Raw genomic sequence first — 25,248 nt, forward strand, 5'->3', positions numbered from 1 at the left:
AGCTGACGATTGTTTTTTTACGCGTCTTTTTTTTTATTTCGGATCGTTCGTAGAGGATTGATGGCGACGCGGTTAAAAGTGTTTCGATGGCACTCGATCGACACGGTGTCGGTGAAAAGCGAACCGGGAAATCGCGATGGAGCCGCAAACGCGATTAAATCTCGGCGCGAATTCTAAATAATACGCTGAAAGCGTCCGCAGCCCTTCGGCTGCGATCGATCCAAGCTCGCCGGAATTCTGTTTCGTCTCCATGGATTTTCACTGTCACGTATGCGGCATAATGGCTTTTATTCGTCGTTTCACGCCTTAAAACGTCTCCAGGTTAGTTCCGTAGTGATACGCGGCTCGTTGGATTAGCGAGAAAACTTTTTCGCTTTCGATTTTAAAACAATGTCCGAACAAGTGCCGGAATATTCGCAAAGGTAGCCGAAATAGCGAGAATTGTTTGAAAAGCATATTTCGTAATTGGCTTGAGGTAGATCTGGCGTGCGATTAGCGAGAGTCAGCGCGTTCTATCGTTTTCCTCTTCATCGATGTTCGTCGGTCGATGAAGTCGGAGTGAAAATCGTCGAACGTGAAGGATCGTACAGTTTATTTTCATCTCTTTTCTCTTTTTTCCTTTTTTTTAAGCAACAAACTCGTAAACGCGTTTGACGCAGTTGTCGTGTGCCAAGTATCGCGTTGTTGGCAAAAGTGTTCGAGCGAGAAGTGTCTCTCTCGTTACGTCGAAGAATCCTTTATCATCTCTGTCAAAATTCAAGCGCGAGAGGTAATTGGTCCGTGGTTATCGGGTATCTCTCTTCTATTAATTATTATCAATTCGAAAAGCATTAGCAATTCCCCTTAGTTTTATGGATTTTTAACGACAGACTTTTTAAGATAATTTTAGCTTGTTCTTTTTTCAAATTCTCGGCTCTATGGTCGGTGCACTTGGTTGGCGTTTACTGTCAGGCGGAATATTGGAATATTTATCGTACTATGAATACCAAAGAATGTTGTTACAACGCAAAAAGACGAAGAACTTTTTTCATAAGTAATTGTTAAATGATTTAAAGAAGAAACGCGTGCATCGCGCGTTAAATGCCGAATTTTATTAACGTAAGAGCAGAAGCTTTGAAGTTACGAGGTAAATAATTTAATTAATTAATGAAATGATACGAACATCGTCTTACAAACGGGTCTTACAAACGATGTTTTAAAAACATGCGAACTTCCTACGCGATCTAACATCGTCGCTGTATAACGATGCAATACAGTTTTATAATCGGGCAGCAATCTACTTGTCCAATTCGCTACGTCTCAATCTTTCCACCGATAAATCATCCTTTATTTTCTCACGATCAGAAGAAATTTGGTCAGGTTTGGATTATGGTTGACGAGGAAGAATCGCATGCCGCCAGTTCCAGTTTCTCTTGGGCAGAATCGCCGCACGGATTCTCACCAGCCGTCAAATCGATCGATCAATCTTGGAGGATCTCGAAACAGGTTACCGCGATAGGTTCTTAACTCGCGGCGCGGCCTCGTCCACCATTCGTTTCTCGCGAAAATATCCGGCCTCCCATGAGCGTGTGCATCCCGTGGACGAGTCTGCTACTTGGAAATATCGCGTACGAAGCGGTCCATCGATCGTATTTCAGAAGAGACACGGCTCGAAAGCGTGGAACGTCGGCAAAGGCTGTGTGCGCTTAGGTGTTTCAGTCCGAAGCCAGCCGGACCAGTCGACTTGCATACCACACCAGGTTCGCAGCCAGCCTCTACCTGCATTCCAACCTACCAGTCGACCTCATTCCGCCATTATACTATTTCATTCTCCTCCAACCTTCTCTCTTTCTCTCTTTCACTTTGACTATGTGCTCGTCGTGCTGGATAAAAACGAAATTTCGAAGGACGCGCGCACCGATCGAAGATGAATTACGTTCTCGTACGGGGAAGGCTGATGGGGAATACGGCGAACGAGATGATTCTTGCGATGGAGTATTTTGCTGGAAATGCCAGAGTTCTGCAGCATTTCCAAGGTTTCGGAAACCAGGAAATGTAAATGATATTTAATCGTTCGCACGCTGTGTTTCGTATTTTATCGTATACTTTGCCTCATTGTCTTCGTTCTTTCGATAGATGGATCGAATAAAATAATTGGCTTCTGGAATGGGAATAGCGGAAGAAAACCGAGGACACATCTGTCTTTCGATTAGAATATCATCCTACACGTGAAAGAGATTTTAATATTTCATACGGAAGAACGAGGAGTTAGCTGGAAACGAATCATGTTAACATTAATGGTAGAATAATGTCACCCATTATAAAAGCGTACGAGATAGCGTAGAAAAGAAGAATAGATAAATAATCCATAAGATAGCTATTACTACACAGTCGCATTTATTCGCGTGCCTTTCTGTCAGGCTAATTTAATTCTTTCTTCGTCGTTTTCTTCTCAAAGCGGAAATATACCATGCAAACGTGCCATTCGACGAAACAACTTCAATTGCTTTTTACGAAAGATAGACAATTACGGAACGATCTACCGTAACTTTTAACGAAATATCAAATCATATAGGTCTCTATCGATCTTGTCAACGATACAAAGTCGAATAAAAATGCTCGTTACTTTCAGACGATCGACTAATATCGTCAACGTAGGGACGACACATCGCGCGAGACAAAAAGCGAACATCAACGTGGAAAAGATGAAATCGAAGGTTCGTAAATGCTGTGGTTGGGGAGTTCCGATTTACAGCGGAAGCGGAGGAAGAGGCGCGTGCATGATGGCACGGTTCGATACAACCACCCCATTTACTTCCGGCGTAGCCGAACGCTCGACCATCGTTCGGATCGCGTAAAAACTTTTCGAGTACTTTTTATTGCCTCCGTTTGCCCTCTTTCTTGGCCCTACCCTTTCTTCGTGGCATGGCTTGTCGATCGAGGAGCCTGTTCTTTCTCCTTCCATCGTGAAATTACCGTGCAGCGAAGTTACGGCAGGGGGTCGATAAGTTTCTTGCGAGAACAAGGGGGTGCTTGTGATTATCGTAACCCTGGTAATTGGCCAACTTTACAGGCTCCGTGTTTTTCGTCGATTCCGGATTTTTTCTCGCGAACGGTGTGATTCGGATTAATCCGCTTAGTTTTGATTCATTTTCAACGTAGGATTTCACGTGGTCTAAATTTAAGAAGCTCGAAGGTTTTTCTAAGGGACAGTCTGTAACGAATTTTCGGAGAGTCGTCGAAAATGACTGTGAAACGAATTTCGAAGAGCGTGAAATGGAAATTTTTGTCGTTCTTTGTTCGATGAATTTGCTCCGTTTCGTTATTCGTATACGTTTAATGTCCTAGCGATTGTCCCATCGGGAGCGAGTTGTTCTGTACAAAAAATTGACCAAACGTTTGATGTCTGTAAAAACTTCTTTGCATGCATTTTTCATTTTTCGTACGAGAGGATTAAGGAAAGATTTAGAGGAAGAACGATGTTTCAGGCTTTAAATTATCGACCCGATCGCGGTCTCGCAACTCCGAACGACGACGAACCAACTTTCTTTACGCTTCTAGAAATGTCCATCTCTCTTCCCATCATCTTCGAGACACGATATAAAAACGGAATCCCCTTACAAAACGTACAAACACGATTAATCGAAGCAAACGTTTAACGAAGGAAACGTGATGGGTCACTTTTATCCACGGCTCCATTAACAAAAGTGGATACTTCTGGTAACGCGAGTTTCCGTTCGCCATTGTCCACGAACGGTGGCGGCTTAACTTTCTGAAGAAGTTTCACCCCGTGAAGCCGGGGCCAAGCGCTGTAAATTACCCCGGCAGGTTTATTAAGGCCAGCTACTTTCGTCACGGCTCGACGTCATCGGGCTCGATTCTTCTCTCTCTCTCTCTCTTTTTCTTTTCTACTCCGCTTCTTTTCTCCCCTTGTGCACCATTCCCCTCCTTTTTTCCCTTCATTTCGACGGATTAACTTGTTCGAGGACGACGAAGGAATCCATTAAGCCGACGGATCAGGAACGAGAACCACCTGATTGCCAAGGTTTTCGTCGTAGCAGACGTTCCGATCGACGCTGTTACCATTTTATTTTTCCAATGAAGATTAGTTTCTGTTTCCTTGTTCCTTTTTTTATTCGCATTTTGACAGATTTATCGTTGAAAATGGTACGTTACTGGGAACAGAAGGTTTCGCAAGGACTGTTAAAATGTTTAAAAGATGATTAAAACAGAATTCCTATGGGGAAATTTTCTAATTACAAATAAGAAAGAAATATTCGTTATATTGTAAGAAATATTCTCTTGATGATAGCGAACGAAAGATACGGATGTCTTCTTTAGCGTAGATTCGATCTACGTGTTAACAGGTTTCACGCTATTTCCTATAAGTAATATTATATAATACAACGTAAATTACTCACTGGTTATATAAAAATACAATTTACTATAATCCACCTGTTACGATGATCCAGCTTTAATTTTCCTACCTTCCAATTTGCGTTATTAAACTTTCACAATTCGCAAGTAGACTCTCGAATCACGCAGATAAATTTTAATGAAATAACCTATGAATTTGATAGCGGCAATTTGTAATAATTCAACTCTTCCACTATCTTCGTCTTATCCTCGTCTATCTGTTCGTAATTTCAGAGCAATCCGTTTCCTAATGATCCACCTATATAATCCAGTCGTAACTCTAATTTTCTTACATTCCACTTCGCGCTATTATCAGCTCATGTTGCTGTAACAAGTGCGCAACGAGGATACCCTAGATTCCAAGAAGAAGGAAAAACGAAAAGGAAACGAGAAAGGGAGCGGTCCGGAACGAGTCGTTCAAATTGATTCCCGCGCGTGTACTCACGCGATTAGCTTGATAGATCGAGCTGGTTTTATCGAGCGACCGGCATATAGAGAGTTAATATTCGTTGGTAAGGTTTTATCGCGAGTCGTAGAGGATCGTGTAAATGACGCTGTGAGAGAATCAGCCGTGGTAATCGAGCGGCTCGTTCCTTCGATACGGTTTAATTTCAGTTAAGATTCGATGATTGTTCATAAATTCCTTAACGAGCATCCGCACAGATACGTGATCACGGAGCTGCTTCAGAGCGACCTGCACAAGATCATCGTCAGCCCTCAGCATCTCAGCCCCGACCATATCAAGGTCTTCCTCTACCAGATCCTTCGAGGTGAGTAAATATAAATTATTCTTTGCTTCGTTTGGATTTATCCAATGTACTGTAGTAGAATCGCACGTATTTTCGATTCTTTTTTAACAACTCTTTGTGTTTTTTTTTCTTTTTAATTTGATCGTGATCAATATGGATGAATTGAGATGTGGAATTCGAGTCTTGTTAAAGGTTGTATCTTTAATCCTTTGCACTCCTATGTCGAGCGTGGCTCGACATCAGTTTTTATCTCAGAAGTCCCACTCGATATTTTTCCAGTTTCATCTTTTTTTTGCGAACCGTGCGAAAGAAAACCAAAGTTGTATCTTGGAAATTGTTTCAAGATATATCGTACATTTAAAAATTATAAAATACAACAATAGTGTGAATAAAACTGGTATTTAAGTGAATTTCTTTCTTTATTTATGTATTTAAATTGTCTTATTCTTTAGTTAAAGTAAATTTCAAATAAAACACTTGAAATGGTTGGGAGCTGCTGATAACGAAATTGAAATAAAATTCAGAATGCAAAGGGTTCATACGACGATCAAGAAGCTCGATACATTTTTTAGCTTTATGGGAATATTATATTTGTATCATTACATTACATTACGCCACATCAACCGCGGATTAGATAGATACAACTTTCGTAACGAAATATATCTTCGACGTGACAAACTTAGCTCATTTCGGCAAATCTCTTAAGCTGTCAGGTTCTCGAGGCTATTGGTAACGAGGAGGAAAATAATCGCGTGCTATTGGAAAATTGCTTCTAACGAACGTTATGTTCGTTGGTGAATTTCACAGTATCGAGACGGGTAGCATCGTCTGCAACGGATAAACGCAGATTTTCATTTCGTTACGCGGTTTTTACGAGCGAACGTCACGTGCAGCCTGCAGTTCGAAGGCTCTAATCGACAGAAACAGGTATCAAGTGGGAGGAGGGAGCGTTTGGTTGCGCGTGGAGGCCATTTTGTCGGAACTCAGCGAGTCTTCTCGGTTCGTTAGTCACGAGTCAATTTCCTACGAGGCTGGCGCTCTAGCTACGTTCAAACCCAACGATTTGCATGCTTTCCCGCGTGTATCGTGAAAATCGCGTTGATTTTTCGCGCGAGAACAGACGACGAACGTAGTAGGATTTTACGTTCCGACGAATAAATATGAGAATTTTAACTTAATCGTGTTTTCCTCTTACTTCAAATTCTTTCGATTTTCACGGAAATATGGAAAAATCTAGTTGTAGAAAATACGGGATACGAAGAATCGCTTTTCTTAAAACATCGAAAGCGTTTTTTGCTCGATGAAAAAAGGGCAGACTGCGATAGAAAAATTCGAGAAATTCTTCGTCGAGCTAAGCTCGCCAAGTGTAGGTACAACCACGAAGAAACTTTTTCGTTGGCGAAAATTTTAGCGACACGCGGCTCGATTCGCGCGAAATTTGACTCGTCCAATTACTTTGCTCGGTTCAATGATATAGGATCTCTTTGAAGTGGCAAATCGCCCTGAACTTCGTACAGAGCCTAAACAATTCTACATAGGAAATGACGGACGCTTTGATGGCGAAACGAGAGTCGTTATTCTCGAGTAACTACTCTCGAGTCGTCGGTTCTTCGAGCGTTAAAACAATCCTCGCTTGTAACCGCTCGAGGAGAATATTCGAAATCGATTTTCTCGAGAACAGAGTCTCGTAGGAAAAATTTGATTCCACTAGAGGCGGTGCATGTGACATCGTTTCTCTCACAATTTTAATTCGACGAGCCAATATTTCGCTAAGTTTCGTCATTAATCGCATTAGAGAAGAATAAATCTGTAAACCATGAAAATATTTGGAAACTTATCGTGTAAAATTTTGACGTCCATATGGTATAGAAAATATTCTGAGATATCATTTTGGTACTGTAACGAGACACGAGTATCTTGTATTGTATGCGTCAAATTTGAAAGCAATCTGAGAACGTATGTAGAAATTAGAAGATTTTCGTAGCAAACGTATATTCAGAATGATATGAAAATCGACATTCGAATTCCATTCTTTCTCCGAGAGTTTCTGGAAATTTAAGAAAACCGTGCAACTTCTTTGGACGATTACGATTCGCAGATTACGAATTCGAAGAGACAAGATTCGATAAAGTTGTCGAAAGATTGGAACAATGTCGAGTATTCTAAGGGTTAATTAAGCTTAGCTTTGCCGATCGAACCGTGAAAGACCTGAAAAGACCAAGTTTCCACGGTAGAAAACTCGGTGTTGGAATGATATCGATTCCTTGAAACTTGCAGAGATATCCATTGTCGGGATGAGCTTTATTCAAGCGTAGATTTCGCGAGCGATCGTTCAAAAACAACGCGAAAGAAATTCTCGAGCGAAGAAACAAGAGGGTGGAGAATTTCTTTCGCGTTGTTGGAAAGAAAACAAAAACGTGAGAAAGAAATGGAAAGGAAGAGAAGAACGTAAATCCGAATGATCATTCACTGAATCACGAGCACAGAAAAATCAAACGAAAGAAAGAAAGAAGGAAAGAAAGAAAGAAAGCAAGAAAAAGGAAGAAACCCGGTGGATAAAACTTCTTCTTGTAAATATCTGCGTTGTGTTGCCTGCAGCGTTGAACCAGGGAAAGAGTAAACAGGATCGTTTCTATTCATCCCTTGGGATCATCTCTGGATCTCCGTGATGTTAGAGCGTTCGTCTGGCAACGTCTGACGCGTCGAATTACTCGACCATCTTTCACTGTGGTCAGCCAAGTCTGTCTGTCCAGTGACCGTCTCTTTCTACTTTGCCTCGCTCCTTTGCATTTCGCTTTATTTACATGTCTTGATAACGCGTTAATTTTCTCACTTCTTTCTCTTTCGTTCGAAAACCTTGTTTCTCTTAAATGTTAACGACGAATCTGAATAAAGATATCCGGGTCCTATTGCACAATAATTTACTACGTAACTGGTAATATCGAAATACTTTAATCGTCGATAGTTCGAACATCGAAAGTGTTGCTTCTAATCGTAAATGAAATTTATACTAAATTTGAAACCTTTTCGTTTTTTATGCGTACCACGTACAACGACTTTTCACTATCTGCCACAATCTCTTCCGATTAACTTCAAGTAGCCACGTTATACGTACGTTTTCCACTAGGATCGCAAATTTTACGTGAAAAATCTCTCGTTAAATCCTGATCTATATTTGGCTTGCACTTTAGCCGGTTTTCCTTCGAGTATGCAATGATAATTGTTATCAAGAGTTAAGAGAGCCGTCAACCCTTTTCCTCGCTGTTCCTGTAGTCAACCAGCCGCGATATATTCCCTCGTTTGTTTCTACTTCTTTGTTAACGCTAAATCCCTTCTCATTTGAAAGTCTAACTACCAGCACTGGCACTGCCGGAGCTTTTCAAGGCGTTTCTTGCGGCTTCACCGAGCAAAACGATCCATCTCACTTTCTGTCTAGCTCACCCATTCCCCAATTTTCTTTTTTCCCTTCATTCTCGTCTAAATTATGATTTTCACTCGTCCCTGCTGCGCTTTATCGTCCTCTCCGCCTTTTCTCCTGACTGTTTGCGTAAATTCGTGTTATGGAAATGGAAATAGATAAGCGTTTGGCAAGAGTTTGTCTAATCTTCGACATTTGTATATATTAATATATTAAGACCGAACCGGAGATTCCGGTTCTTTAAATGCTAAATTACTGGCGGTAATGAATGACATAATTACTGGATGATTAGCAAATTATTTTAATGAATCTTCCTTTCTCCTAAACTGTCAGAGTGTTCGTAAGGAAAAAGAAACTGTTCTATTCGTTGCAAGTCCGTACCATCTACGCTGTTTTTCTTTATCGAAAAGTATCGACGAGGAATACTAAACTTTAGTAGATTTCGATTACAAATTTATCTTATCAACTAAAATATTCGCAAGAAGATAGAAACCATATCGTGTCTGTCCATTAGAAATCTACGTTTTTACGAAGTTATTCCCAGAGATCGACGAAACAATATCAACGAAGAATATCTTCAACGAACGCGTTTAAACATTTCAGTGAAAGATCTGTCCAATTAAAAAGAGAAACAGATTACAATTGCTTTCGCGAATTCGCAATATCCTCGTCTTTTTCTAGCTCTCTGTCTGTCAGAAATACAGTACTCGGGTTTACAGTGTTGCGATACGACAGGTAACATTTTCGCTAGGAACAAGTACGCAACAAAAGTCGAACTCTTCCATTCGTTTCTCCAATGGAAACGCGTTTCCGCGTAATTAAATCGAATCGGGTGTACAGCGCGCGATGACGAGCGTAGGAACGCAGGCCCACGGCAAGATCGCTTTAAATCAATCAGCGTTCGCGCAATCGGAAGTGAAATAGCCCGTATCAAACGTATTAATTCGCTCTGTTTTTTTTTTTTTTTTTTTACCTTTCTCTCCTACTCTCCTTCCCGCTATTGCTGTCTTGATTTTTTCGTTGCCGTTTCGTTCGAAACGCTCGTTACAAAAGCGTCAGATCGATCGACGCAACGAAAACGGACGAATATCCACGCGGAACGCCGTGTTACGACGAACAAAACCGGAACACGGCCGCCCAGTCAAAAAGTGAATGGCTCGGTAAGAGTTACAGAAACAAATTTCCCATGAAAATTTCGACGCAAGTGTACGTATATATACGTCGGAGATGTAGGGACGACGGGCCTTTCTTTTGGACTTTTGGGAAGATTCGCAATACTTTGGTCTAAACTATTCGTTATAGCTGTACTTAAATAATAGAACTTAGAAGTAGTAGTTGTGATACGATCTGATTATGTTTGCCCGAGATTGGTGACAGTGGGCTTGGGCTCGAGGTGACACAACCGGTCGCCGAACATAGCCACGGTTACGGGATGAACGTTTTTACTTTACAGTAGAAGTAGCAATATCGAGGGACACACGTTGTATTAACAAACAAACCCCGGGGCAGGAGCTGTGACGGCTCTACGCGGGTCTGCCTAGTAACGGCGCTTGGAACTTGGTTGATAACCCCGATCAATACGCAATTGACAAGTGTGATCGTGTCAGTCTTTTATTCTTATGATCTCCTTGGAGAGTTTGCACACAACGTCTGGTGAATCAGTCAGAAAGATACCGTGCACAACTAACGTCATTTGAGTTTCAAAGCATATTCAATTGTACGAAGAGATATCCCGTTGACCGTGGATTCGTTTAAATCTAAGAACATTGTCTTTACTTTAAGAGTGACCAATAAACACGTTAAATTGTTAAACCTTGTTAAGTCAACACTTTTTTTTATTTAGTTGTTTACATTCACAATTTATCCGATTTGGTAGACTTTTTTGGCTGTTTGATTGGGGTTAGGTTGTGTGTTGATGTGTGTTAGGTTGTGGGTGGCTACCCTCAGCGGGGTACCATCTTCGTGTTTGTTAGGTTATGTCCTTTGCGAGATCTGTTGGATGTTTCTTTTTTAGTCTTCTTTCTATGCTTGATGGAATCAACACTTGTACATATAATTGTAAATATAAACCTCTTTGAACAACTACGATGGCTTGTCCCAATGAAGATACGCAACGCGCCCCTAAAACTAGCGCCAACGCGACAAACCCGACATATATATTGTTACGTTCGGTGACTCTGTCCAAAAACCAGGCCCCAGATGGCAGCCAGATGTCTACGCATCTTCGCTGCGTAGCCTCAATGGCCTTCAGGACCCGCTATAAATCTTGGCATTTTCATAGTTGAGATCCTTCGGACCAAACAAGTATCTTTCATTTCAAGTGTTCCTTACATTTATCGTCTAGTACGGGATGATACGGGGAAGTTGGTTTTCCTCACGTTCGGTATCTTCCGCTAGCAACTTTCTCTCGGGGGCGGCTAAGATCCTTCCTAGTCCACCAACCTTCTTATTATCCAATCAGAAGCAACGTCTATTGCCCTCACTTTCCTAGCCAAAATTGTCATTAACAAATCCGCTTTCCTCTGCCACAGCATCGTCACTGAACTTCACTGATTCTCCAACCTTTCCAACGGTCAACATCTCTTAACCGGGTTTCCAACTTTAGATCAGTCACCTACTTAACTTATACATACGCACCAGCGTAACTAGCTTCTATATAAAGTTGTTGGAATTTTCTATAATATTATAACCTGTTAAACTCGGTGTTATATTCACTGAACTACCCCTATTATCCTAACAGAAATAAGGGGATCGATCATTTTGTGGCGTCGATTGTTTAATCGCAACGGGAATTTACGATTCCCGTCGACTTGCTTCGCGTCTCTCCGCGAATGGTCGAATAAATACACACACACACACACATAATATATCGGAGATCGTGACAATTGTCATTCAAATGAAAGAAGTTACCGTATAGGAATCGATATCTGAGATTAAATAATTTTAGTCGGGAATAACCAGAACCGTGGAAAATTAATATTTCTCAATAATGTAATTTTTTCAAAAGTTTCTTCAAGACTAGCGAATACGTTTTCGCGAAGAAGTTCGACTGTAGTGGAAATGGAGCTACCGATGAACCCCTTTCAAATAAAATTCCACGGGCAGGGCGGGGGTGGCGAAGCTTACTGTGAAAAGGGAGTAACGACACCACTCGTGTCCGTCCTTCGACAAGAACCCTTTTATCCCAGTCGGAGAGAATCAAAGTCGCGTCTCAACGTGGATCAAAACCTGGAAATTTTCTCCTTCGCTCCCTTCGAAATGTTCGCAACGCGTCTTTCATCGCCCCTAACCATCCTCTTCTTTCCTTCCCCTTTGGATTATTATCGAATCTTTATTGAAAAATTTCTTTGCCGTTACTCAATTTACGTGGATATGAAATTCATTCTGTCTGTGGTTGATGGGCAAGTATTTTCTGCAACTAGAATAATTCGTAGAATATCGATTATCTCGGTTATTTAAATAGCAGATGCTTGGATTGCTTGAAAGAATACATTTTGCTGAAGAAGCGTGAAGGGTTAGAGAAGCCTGTAAAAGTAGGAACGCGCGTTATTGCGCACCCTTAAAGACGAGAATACTTAAGGGTGGAGTGGTGCGTCGTTATTGATAGTTGCTGAGAAATGTTTAGGCAAGTTTCCGAGTAAAACCGAGATATAGGATAAGTATTCCACGAATTCTATGCTGTCTATTAGGGTTGTTGGCTTATATATCGTACGAATTTCAGAACGCTCCACGTGTTTGAATAAATCGTACAGTGATCGATGGAAGTAGTAATTAATAAGAATTCGAAGATAGATACAAGCTTACTGTTCTGTCAAAATGCTTAATCATCGTCGAATATTCAGCATTGAACGATTCGTATAAAAATTCGTGCAAAAGTCGCGTGAATAATTTGCATAAATTCCGCGTAGAAATTTTTCATCGCAACTTATACCTATAATATTCAAGCAATTCGTACAAAAAATTCGTAGAAATTCAATATAAATGTTCTCTGGCCAGTCTATGTCCAGAATATAACCATAACACGATATCGCTATACTGGCTATTATTATCAATAACCCATCTACTAAAATAAACGATACTTATATCTCCTGTGAAAAATATTTCCACGTAAATTACGTTGATAAACCTTCCGTTCCTCCATCTTTCCATTTCGCCCTAACAGACGGAGCTTCCAAAACACGCAACATTTCTCGACACGCCCTAATGTCTCGGAAACACCATACAGTCTCCTCCGTCGCTGCGATGGCGTCGCAATTCTTCAAATCGATCGACAAAAGAACAGACGAGGCGCGTCCTCTCTCTCTCTCTCTCTCTCTCTCTCTCTTTCTCTATCTCTTCAAGCAGAATCGTCGTGTAATTATTTTGAAAAAGTCTATCCCCCACCCTGTACACCGAGCTTCCTCAACTTGGTCCATCCCCCAGCGGCTGAAGAATGCCGAGTTAATTAAACCCACGGCCACTCTTTTCTCAAAGCGGTAGGCTCGAAAGCATTGCTCGAAAAAAATCTTACTTTAAAGCGGTCGCGATTCTTCCTCCATCTCTGTGGCTCCGCTCTTCAGCAACCCCGGCGCGACGCGTTCTCCACCCCCTTTATCGGGTTGCGACTCTCTTTCTCTCCCTCGTCCCCGCAATTTCTGTTCTGTCTGCTCTGTCCCGGCCGTGTCACGCGGAGATATGCAAATAACGGGCAGCGTCATAGTACGCGTGGGAAGAGAGTCTTTCGTGAAAGGAACACAACCATCGAGCAATAATTATCGAGGCTGTGGACACGCGCGAGGTGGCACACAGCGAATATTTATATTCGTCGAAGGAAAAAGAGAGATTCGATGTTATTTGGAAGTACAGTTAGTCGCGAAAGTTTCCTAACGTTTGTGGAATTTCGTGAATTAAACACGCTCTTCGTCACGAAATTGTTTACACGCGTAAGTCTCACGTATTCGATCTTACGATTGTTATTGTCGTATTTCACGTATTTGTCTGCAGCGTGGATCGTTCGAGTGGCGGGCTATAAATTTGACTCGTAGGATTTCGTTTGTTTTATTACCAAGCTTGTTATTGTTATACGCGAGAATTTATTAGTTGCAACTCGTAGTGGAAATGGTAACGAGAATTTAATCGACGTGGCACTTAACGTGGTCCAGAGGTTCTGAGAAAAACGCGAGGAAACTTATACGAGTCGGGCATGTTGAATTTTCTTGTGATATTCGCGATGAAATTTTCCATGGGATATATGTTCCACCTTTTCGTTAGAGAACGTTCAGTTAGCGGTTACAGGTTAATGCACGAGCGAGTGAATATGCCAAGCGGTCGACTATCTGGCTGGCAAGATTCCTATTTCCCAAATTTTTGGTGTGTCACACGATGCTGACTCAGAGTCACGATTTTTGAGAACGGAGCCACGCTTTCTGAATAAAAGAGCGGAGTGAACTGGGTCGCGTAGATTTAATGTACCGTTTAGCGTGCAAGTAACAAAGAGCAACTAAGAATTTGTCTGACGAGTATGGAGTAAAATTAGATTGTTCTCATACTCTGTACTCTTGTACCTTGTGCTCGTGAAATTTCCAAGACCAGTTAAATTAAATATGCCTTCCACCCTCGAACAAAGTGCACCACGTACTTGATTAACTGAAATTTATACCAGCCAAATATATGTAATAAGATGTAAGAAACTTAACCTTCGTATTCCTCCGTTTTATATCTACAATTCTCTTGAACGATCAACTTTTCTAAAAGTTCTCCTAAAAAAATCTCAAGTATCTTTGGCATTGAGTTTAGAACATTTTAGCGTGTTTAAATCGTGACTAGTCTGAGCGTGTTTACTCGCATCGTTTTTTCATGAACGTAAAGCGAAACTCGCTTAAAAATTGTATAACGAGTAGCGCAACATTTTCAACATTTTATATTCCTTTGTATAAATAAACGAAAATTCCTCGTCCAATTATAAGTCACGACTCGAAATGCTTAAATTACGAATCATATTGCGAATTAGTAGACAAACCGCAGTAATTGGAATCATTCTTAATAATAACTTCCTCTGAGATACATCTCTCCATCGATTTCTAAATTTTCTCCTCTTTCGGGACCTAAAAGACGCCTACGTTAAAATCCGTTTGTTTATCATCTCTATTTAAATCGGAAAATATTCATCGTTTAAAATCGGAATTAAAAATCTCGGTCAATGCTCCGATATTAATGAGCGCATTTCACCATTGAACAAAACCACCCCTGGCAATTTAGTCGAAAAAATGCAAAGCGACAGAACGTTGAAACGTCGAAAATATTCAGGTATATCCCATCGATGGCAATCGACGATGTTAAACTCCATTCATCGATCGAGCATTTTACCGAAGGTTGGAAACACCGAAAGAGCGGGAGGGGTTAGGTTTTGCGCGATCGATCCTCTTTACGAGAGCTGTCCGTGGCACTCGGGTGAAACGAAATCGTCGTCGTCGAGCAGCTGAAGGGTTGCGAAAGGCAGAAGGAAACGGCGTGGCACGCCAGATACGCGCGTTAATTTATCGCGGTTCTATTCCGTCGACTGGTCGTGTTTCCGCGAGTAAAAAGGAACACGCTCCCTCGGAAAATCGATGTGTTGCTATGACGAAAAATTATCGGGTTCTTGACGGAAGATTTTTTTTAATTCTGGAAGCCTGTTCCGAACGAGGGCTTGAAAGGATCTAGATCTCTGATATTTTGGAGTACGGATCTTGAATATGCTACATATCCATAGAATTTGAATTAGAAATTGATTTTATGCGATAAAAGATTAAAGTGATATAACGCGGTACGAAATAAGTAAAATACAGGTGATGGTGTTGCTGTTTCAATAAAAATTGACGTTGATAATATCGGAAGCATTTGTAACAAGAGTTTCCAAAGGATAAAGATGCTGTTGGTACTTTTATAACGAGTTTAAGATAGGATCTTCACGGTTATTTTTATAAACGTGCTTGTTGAAGTTGAATACTATTGTAATATACGTGACGTATATAGAGTTACTTACGAATTTCCTTCGAATATTTTCACACCGTACGTTGTATTAGAAGTAAGTTGAATTGGCTCTTAAAACTGTATTAAATTCTTGGAATGCACAAGTATAAATTCCATTACGATGCGATCGATAAATTCTGCGATGTTACGTATGCTCGATCCTTTTTGCCGACGTCGTCGCGATTTTCCAAACTTTCAAAAGCAACCCACAATTTGTCCCAGCATCGTGCACGCGAAAACCAATTAAAATCTCAAAGCGGCATCCTCCGCAAACCCGACACAGCCTGCAAATAAACAACAAGAAAACCCTGTAAAACCAGAATTCTGGCGAACGGGACAAAGGCTACGAAACCCTTGGAATTTCCACAGCAGACACAAGAAACCCTCTCTCTGTTTTGAAGCACCGTCGAAAATCTACTTGCCAATTGCGAGCAACGTTTGCTTTCCGAAAAACCGGGCCATCGTTAACACCGCGTATTCGCTGGGTTTGCTCCGTCGAAATTAATTCGTCAAAGAGCCAACAGAAACAACGACGCGAGTTAAAACCCGGTGTCTCCGTGTTCGCCCCTTTTCCACCCGCCCATCCTCCACGAATGTATGGAAGTCGGCGCGTTAATACATCATGCCGGTGTCTATAGTTTTGTTTCTCTTTCGGCCGGTAGTTTTCGAGGGTAATTTGTCACGGGTGGTTCCGTTGTTCGCGCGTGTCGCGCCAGGATGCGCAGGAATCAGGATACAAAGGAAGGAACGTCGGTCTGTGCGCGGTTGAACGATACTCCTCCGCCTCCGGAAGAAGCATTGCGACACGGCGAATGATTATACACACTACGATGAAGATGCTTCTTTGAATAATAATTCCGCGGTATTCCTTTATTTTTCTCCCTTTTTCTTTCCGACTAGCGACCCGTGTCGAAGCACCCTTTTCCCTTCTTCTCGAATGTGAATTTCGTTCAACGAAACGGAGGATAGAGAAGAATGTGATTCTTATACTATTTTTGCTTTTGAAAGTCTTTGAATATCTCCTGTCTTTAATAGAATTTTGATATTAAATAAATTGCAAATTTTTTTTAGCAAAATTGTTACTATCCATAATATTTTCTCGATTTTGAGTGTATGATACGTGCATCTTTTTCTGCTTTCATTTAGATCGAGATGTACCTAGAAAATTTCTAACGAGGCGATTAATCTTTATTGAAGAATGTAATCGACAAATACTTTGCATGATACCCGTACAAAAAAGCCTTACAAAAAGAAAGTACATCAATAGAAATTTAGTTACTATTTTGAAAAGGACACGATTAGTTCACTACGGACAGGAATACTTAAACGAAAGACTAAAGAATAGAACGAGAACTTAAGTAGCCCATGTACCAATTTCGATTCCTAAAAATGGAGCGTATCGGAACGAAGAAAGTGGGCGTAATTTTGACGTAGACAGATAGTTGGCAAGATGGATGTAAGCAGGTGTCGGCGCATGAAAGTTCGTGTCGCATACCGGATGGATCTGGGACTCGGAAAACTCGGCGAGTTAATTCGAGACAAGAGGAAGAAGAAGAAAACGCGGCCGGGGACGCTGTTGGACGAAATAGGATGCGACTAGATCGCAGAGATAATAAAGCTGAAATACTGGAACAATTCTCGACGTGCTAACTACGCTCTTATAAGATTTGCATTAATTTTCACGTCTAATGCGATCGTCAACACCCTGAGCACTTTACTACTTGCAAGCTGTTTACTCGCAAAAAAGAGTCCTTGTTGCTAATTCTTGGATAAACAGAAGGAAGGAGCGAAGTCGTCGAAGACGGAACGTGAATCCAGTTGTTTGAGATTCCAATAAAAATTTGGAGATGTTGTATACAGTTGTATACATCTGTGACAAACCTTTCTTTCGCGAAAGCCTTTCTTCCATAATTTTTTGCTTTAAAACACTTCGCTGCAAACGAACACCGTAGTTGCTGATGTCGATTTATTAAATTTTATATGTTACAGTATCAAATAGATTCTTGCAATTAACGAAGAGTTTTGCAAAACGTTCGTATGAAAGAAAAAGTCTTTAACGACGAACTATTATTTAGGAATTTACAAATTTCCTAAGAGAGGAATAAACGTTCGGTCGTGAGTTTCTTCATTTAGCCAACGATCATCGATCAACGAGAGTCGTGTACGTGGATCAACAACGATAATTAATGTTTAATCGAGCTTCGTTTAACCCTTTGCACTCGAGAGGCGACTTTCAGTCACCACGGCATTCCGTGCTGCAGCTCCAGTGACGACCGAGAGGCGATAGTCCCTGTTTATGCTAGATTTCGACATCTCCAATTGATGAGAGTGCAATATTGGTTCGTAAATTGGTTCCTCAGCTCTTTGTGTTCTTTGTTAGGAAGTGTAAAGTGTTAGACTTTAAAACGGAGATAAAGTATTTAATCCCATATCCCTGTGAAACTATGGTTCAACTATACGAACTATATTTCGGATTCGACGATCATGGCAAAAGTATTATAGTTTAAAAACCCTAAAAAAGTGGTTCTGGGAAGTGAAATTAGCTGAAATGAAGATGAACTTGACTTCGAACTGTTGAAAAATGAGATTAATTATATCAAGAATGCATCTTGGTGAATGCTTTATAAGTTATCACACAAAAAAAAAAATACAGAAATTAATATTACAAAATCATATTTTCAAAGATAGATAAATTATTAGAATATAATGTTTTTGTAAGTTAATTCGTATATGAAATCATTTTGCACTAGCTGTAAGATTCATCCGGAGTAGCTGCTACGCCCGGCCGAAAAAGTCCTCGAGTGCAAAGGGTTAATTCGTTTATCCTACTTACTCTTCGTTCAACTTTGTCGCACTGATTCTTCGGTATTAAAGGATACACGTTTGCGTACAAGTTAAACTTGTTATAACTAGAACGGTGATATGGCTTTTTAACCAATGACTCTACACTTTCTGTGACATCGATCGAGAAAAGTATAGGGGTAAAAAGGGTGTAGGCGGATGTCTTCAATCACCCTCGACTAGAACTTCCGTGAAATCGAGCAGCTGTCGCGTCAAACGTAAGGGAAGATCTCGGCGCATTCTTTCTCTGCTATCCTTTCCCCGTGATTGTTGCTTTTTCCCCGCGGGAAGAAAGAAACTCGGCAAGTTGGAAGCTCGCTGGAATTACGAGTTCGGCTAGTTTCGGGCAACGCATTTAATTTAGAACGAGTCTTTCTTATCCATCGAAACAGACACGCGGCACAGATTTACAAGGGAAATTTCTAAAACCAAGTATTTTTCATCGTTTGCTCTTGCTATCAAATATCATCGAGGAAGAATGAAAAATAAGATTTATCGTGACGTTAAAAATTTCTTTTTTTCGCTCCAACTATTTAAGAAAGCAAGTCTGACTACCCTTAACCCTATGCACCCTAGTCCTTAACCATTGTCAGACTAAAATTATCAGACGTCTAAAGGTGCGTTGTTGATACCACGAACTAGACATATCTTCGACGTGTATCTTTCGATGTATTTATCCGATGTATCGTAACGTGTTATTCTCCTGTTCCTATTGCAATCTCCAATAAGTAAATTATCATTATTTTAAACGTATCTATACGATGTTCCGCTACGAACTGAACGTTCAAAGTATCGAGACTCTAAACCACAACAAAGAAGAGAACGAAAGACAAGGAAGAGAATGAAAGAGGAAATCGAGGCATACGATTCTTCTCTTTCTTCTCTCTGAGTTTCCAGAGGATTTTTCTACCTGATATCGGATGTTCTCACGAGGCAGAAACGTTTCGGTGCATTCGAACATTCCCACCCGGTAGAAGATTGCACGTAAAGCCCCGGACAGATAGAGCAGCAGAGTTGCTCTTCTCCTCTTGACTGGCCCGAAACCAGTCCTGCCACCGCCCATCCGTGACCCCAGACCCCGTCATCCGGTCGGTTTGCTCGCCGCGGCTTCTCCTCCAACTCGCTTAACCTCCTCGCTCCTTCCTCTTCTACGATGGTCTTCCACGCTTCCTTAACTATCCTCCATCCATGATGTTTTAATTAAGCCGATCCTTGTTCGATAGGGCAGAGGCTGTCGCTATCTCTGTCTGCAGTTTCTCTTGTTTATCCTGCTTCTTCTTTTTTCTTTTTGAAACAGGAAGTCTGTTATTTTGTTAGAGTCTTCGCTCTTTAGAGGATGTGGTTTCGCGTCTTTTTCTTTCACTTAAACCTTGCTTTCCTTTCTTTCATTTTCTGCTTTTTTTTTTCTCCCTCGCGAACGGTGAGTTGCGGTAATTTTTTTGTGGGAGGTTGTCGAGGTGAGTTATGGAGGATGTGATTGATTGGAAATTCGTATTTGCGGTACGGGTGATAGATTTCAATCGACGTTGTAAATTCTTGCATCGTCCTTTCCACGTTGAAGGATTTGACGTGGAAGCGCACTTTTCTCCGATCAAATGAAAATTGAACATTTTCGAAAGCAGCTAACAAGCATCGTCGAACCTTTCGTTCTTTTACGCAATGAGACGATGAACGTCGAAGATTTTTTTCAAATAATTACATTCATAAATAAAATCGTCGTTCTAACCAAAAGATTTTGCGTTTGCTCGTACAAAGAGAAGTTTTAACTCGCGGGAATGTTTTCCTTTAATCTAGCAAATGTGGCCGATACTAAATATAAACAAACGATTTGAAGCTAATATACGGGCTAATATAAAACAAAAATAGACGCTCAGATACGCAACTTCTGTGCCACGTGATATTACAGAGGGCTGGAAGCTTAAAAAGCCGATGCATCAGAACCGTGCTCGCACTTCCTCTTCCACAACCGAGGCTTCTAAGCTTTTGAGCAGCGTTGCGTCTAATAATTCCGTCTTCTCGAACGTTCAAGCGCGAAAGGTCTCTTCTTTCTCGCATTTCGTTTCTCCGCTCGCGCTTTTCAACAGCCAAGCCCCCCTTTCCTCGCGTTTTAATTAAGCCAAGCTTCAACTTTTCTCAAACAAGATCACGATATTTGACCCCGCCTTGTCCTCGTGAAAGCAACCAAGAAACGGGATTAACGCTCGCCGCGTTGACGTTTCAGGCCGGCGGCGGCCCTTAGTTTTCCTTTCTTTCTTTTCTTTTTTTTTTTTTCGTATTTTCCGCGACACGAAAGCGAGAAAGAACGGGCCGGCGACAAAACTTCGCAATAGTAACGCGGCCTTTCAGCGGCCACCAGCCGAGAAGTGCGAAATAATGCGGGCGGATTTCATTCGCGTTGTCAACTCGTGCTGTTTCTCAGCTTTCTTCGTCTTCTGTTGGACGTTGCGCTGCCAGCGAGCAGGTTTAATTAAAGGAATATCGTTTCTTTTTTAATCGCTGAGAATCGTCATCGGTGAATGTTGATTGTATTTTTGATTGCATCGGTGGAGGAATTTTGAAAGACTGTTAAGAGCGAGAGTTCGTGTGAACAAAGGATTCGGGATGAAGAACGATTCGCGAAACGCAAGTGACGATTTGGTTGCGCGTAACGAGAACACGTGTGATACAAGGTCGGTCGAATTGTCTCCGGGATTAGCAACAAAATTTGGGAAACGTACGCGAGTATCTTTAGCGAAATTAATATCGACTTCTATTGAGAGAGAAGCGTGATTACGTATAGCTGTTTATTTTCATTATATATAAACTAACAATCGGACAAAGACAACAATAAACGATAATCTTTTATTAGGAGTGCGGTATATAATCGAACAGATCAAAAAATGCCGTGTGGATCGTTGAAAAGTTGAAAGAATCATTTCAGAGTGGAAAAGAAGAAGAGATTTTTTAGAGAAGTAGGAGTTATTCCAAGATTTGTTTTTTATTATCGATATTATTCGACGTATACTTTATTATTCAACGATTAAAAGCCTGCTACAACCCAACGTTTCTATAAGGAAGGAAAGGAAGAGAAAGATGAAGGTAGCACAGAGTTATGGACGTGTCTGACTGTCCGATCTGTGACGAGAGTATTCTACTTGCAAGTGGTTCGAATCAACGATCGCACGAAAGAATCTTTAACGGACGAAGACATACTAAATTTAAAGTGTTTCGGATTTGTGAAAGGAAACTGGTCTGCGTAGAATCTTTACTTTGCTATGCTATACGTAGTATAACGTAGGCGATACACTAATTGTGTATTAGGAAATTGAACGCTCGAACCGTAAAAATATATGAAACTTTCGTAAGTCTGAAAAATTCTGGCAAATTTAAAGCGATAAAATTAAATTTCCAAATTTACATGCAATTTATATTTCATCAGTTTACTAAATATTATAAAATCAATTGCATTCTGTAATCAACAAAAACAATGTCTATTCCAGACATCGCCGTCTTTTCACGACACGTCAAAGATACGAAATTCACGTTTCATAAGGATAATTACAAAGGATCGTAATTAATCGAAAAGCCGAACAATATTCTCTTCGGAATCACTCGTATATATAATTCGATTGAAAGTGGCGATTTTTACGATCATTTTCATCGAATGTACGCGTTTTAAACAATTATTTATATAAGAAGTGCATGGAGATATTTTTACGGGAAACAAAATGAGAAAGAGTTGAATTTCATTAGCAGGTTAATTAAACGAGCGACAGGAATAAATATCGAGGATTATAAATGCGAATGACGCTTGGTCACGTGGACGCGTTAACATTGAATTATGCTGGCGTTCACGTGTTCCAATCGACTTTTATAGATCGAGTCGGTTTTATTGGCGCTTTTTACTTCTATTTTTTCTTCTTTCTTTTTCTCTCTCTCTGTTTTTTCATCACATCCCACGTGCCTCGACACGTTCTCCGCTGCGATTGCTCTTTATTCCGCTCTGTTCGACCATCTGATATGTGTGCATTCGTATTCAGCAAATAATACTACCGCGCCGTTTCGTTCGACACTCGATAACACGTTCGAATCAACTTTCGATTATTTTCTTTTTTTCCATGTTCCTCTCCTATTTCGAGAACATTCGGGGCTTCTCTCGTGAAATTAAACTCCGCATACAGTAGGAGAGTTAAATGTTGCGAGAGAAAAGATGATCGAATGGATACCGTGAACAGAGTTTTAGAAATAACTAGCTCGGTTTCATTGAAATTATCGTTCTGAAACATTGAAAATACCGTTAAATGCATTTGGATTATTCGAGTGGTAATTAAAATACACGTCAGTTGCGGAGGAATGGAAGACGAATATGCATAAAGTTAAAAATGTAATCGTACAAATTATGAACATTTAGGTAACTTCAAAATCTCGAACAATTCTACACCAGTTACTTTTTGTAAATTTCAGTAAAAATTGCAAGATCAGTGTACCGTTTCGCGAATGAACGAAATGAATCTCAGCCGAATCGAACGAATCGGACGTAATCCCGCTGCAAAATCTTACGCGTACCAACGATATAGTTCCTTTGGGATTGAAACAAGCTCGCGGAACGTTTGAAAATTGAATTTTCCCCTGAGGGATGGAAACGTTCGACGTCTCCGACCTTTATGTCTCGAACATTATGTTCTCCGCATCGACAGTTGCGACAGGACGCGCTATTTATGGTTTCTGGCCTACATCCCTTCAGTGTCCCAATATATAATCATCCGCGGTGAAATTCACGCGTTCGATTAAATATCGTTCCTTGGCAAGAATGTAATTAACGGGTGGCAAAAAGAAGCTGCGTCAACGATGGAGCCTTTCAACGTCGACGTGGAGCTAACGAGCTTCCAACCTCGTCCATTCTACCGAACGTGATCGCGATTTTTCCGCCTTTCGTTGAAGTTTGACGTTTTCCTTTTATTGTTATAACGTAGGATATGAGAAATATCGTAGTATATATAATGTAGGATATCAGAATTTTTTGTTATTACAGTATAAAATGTATGGACTTTTTGTTATGATATTAGACGAGCGAGTTAATGCAGTTCTTTCAAATTTATCAGCTTTATAGAAGTAACTTATCTTATTCTCAAATATTTCAAAGAATAGCTATCTGCAATTTTTCTTCTCGCTGCTATCAATCGTGAGAAATTATTATTTTTACGATTAAATTTGTATTGTATAGATAAATAAAATTTGTTGGAAACGTCACGGAATCGATTTACATATTTAATAACACGGAATACTAAGTGAATATCTACTAAGAGTGGATGAAAGGAATAAACGCGTTTAAAAATTTTCTTTCCGTTTCGTCGTCGATTTTATGTAAGATAGTTCTAGTTGACGCGTCTCATTTTGTGCATTTAAAAGTCGATCAATGACTTAGTAGTATATAATATGCTTGATTCTGAACACTTAACCTGAATTATCGAAATGCTGCTCTCCAATTTCACTAATGCTTCTCATTAATGGATATCCATCATCTCTATTATCCACCTATATCCGCCTATGCACGTAGAACCTCAAAACTATTTCTGACTAGCATTCAACGTTGACTCGACAATTCGGCTCGCTCTCTCGCCAAGCCATATAGCTCTGATCAATATCACAGGCAAACAAATCATAGTGACAGTGCTCAGAATTAATTAGAACGAAACGATAATTTTCATCGTCTGTTTCAATTCTACAACAGAAATAACGTACCAATTGGACATGCTATGTCATACTTGGTTAAACATTATACGAATTCTAATAAGAATATCGTACCGATTCTATCTGTTACATCTTCCTTTAAACGTTATACCGATAAATAAATATAATCCTATAAAATAATAAAATAATAATATAATAAAAATATTCTATCAATTCCGTCAATTAAGACTTTCTTAAACGTTGCGTCAAATTTCCAGGGAAAAATGCAAAACAATCATTGCGATCTGTATATCCGAGAAAAAAAACTCCTCTGTGAACACTTGCAACTCGAACGAAGAAGAGGTGAATCGAGATATCTAATTAGAGGGAGAAATATTTAAATAGAGGGAGGAAAGAAACCGCGTTGGTTTGCAGACATTTCGATTTCCTTCGGCGTCTACGCTTTTTAAACAGAGCACCGTTGTTCTTAAACAGAGAAAAGAAAATGCACCGGACAAGTTGTTCTTTGACTTATTCCCCAAGCGAAACACGTATAAATCAAGAACAAAGTGTCAAGGTTCAAATTTATTTCTACCTTTCTGCTATTAAATTTCCCCGCGATACAAGAGTGAAACTTTCTTGTAAACTACTTTCGACGCTTCTAATTTTTCTCCAACAAAGTACACGTTAGGAAGAATATTCTCTTGTTCCCTATTTTTCTTCGATATAGAACAAACGGAATTACACGCAAGAATCCGGATTTCTTAATAAAGGCCGCCTAGATCTATTGGATTCAGCACCGTGTGTGTGTGTCTTCTTATTAACAGTTATCTTATTAACAGTCTTATTGTTATATTACACTGAAAAGCTCGAAATGAGAAGCAACGCTTATGCAAAAGTATCAAGACGCTAAGGTTCCCTTTCAACCTGCTGCCGCCTGCTGCCAAACTCCACCGTAGAAAATCGAATGGAAATCGATCGAGAGATGAGCTACGGAGAGGAGATCGACAACAGGTGCGACGTCGAGGACACGTATTCCGCGCGCGATCGAGCATAGTCGAAGCAGAGGCGGCTGTGAGTGGCCGTGAGTAGGAGGAACGATCGAAGGCACCGATGACCTTGGAATTAATACACCAGCCGGCCGGTCCTTCGTCCTTGACTTTCGGTACGATATATCCCCGCGTGGCTGTTGCGTTAGCCTCTGGT

The 25,248-nt window shown here is 40.5% G+C and overlaps 1 protein-coding gene across 1 annotated transcript in view; it reads left to right on the forward strand.

Moving 5' to 3' along the window:
• Positions 1-25,248, forward strand: part of LOC100748253 (serine/threonine-protein kinase NLK) — a gene marked incomplete at its 5' end in the record, with an annotated part of 235,578 nt that overhangs the window by 167,177 nt on the left and 43,153 nt on the right. The window contains one exon of the mRNA XM_012385466.3: positions 5,059-5,165. Coding sequence (XP_012240889.3) covers positions 5,059-5,165 — 107 coding nt within the window. The remainder of the gene's footprint in view (positions 1-5,058; positions 5,166-25,248) is intronic.

This window comes from Bombus impatiens, unplaced genomic scaffold, assembly GCF_000188095.3.
Source record: "Bombus impatiens unplaced genomic scaffold, BIMP_2.2 scf_0321, whole genome shotgun sequence".
NCBI lineage: Eukaryota > Metazoa > Arthropoda > Insecta > Hymenoptera > Apidae > Bombus > Bombus impatiens.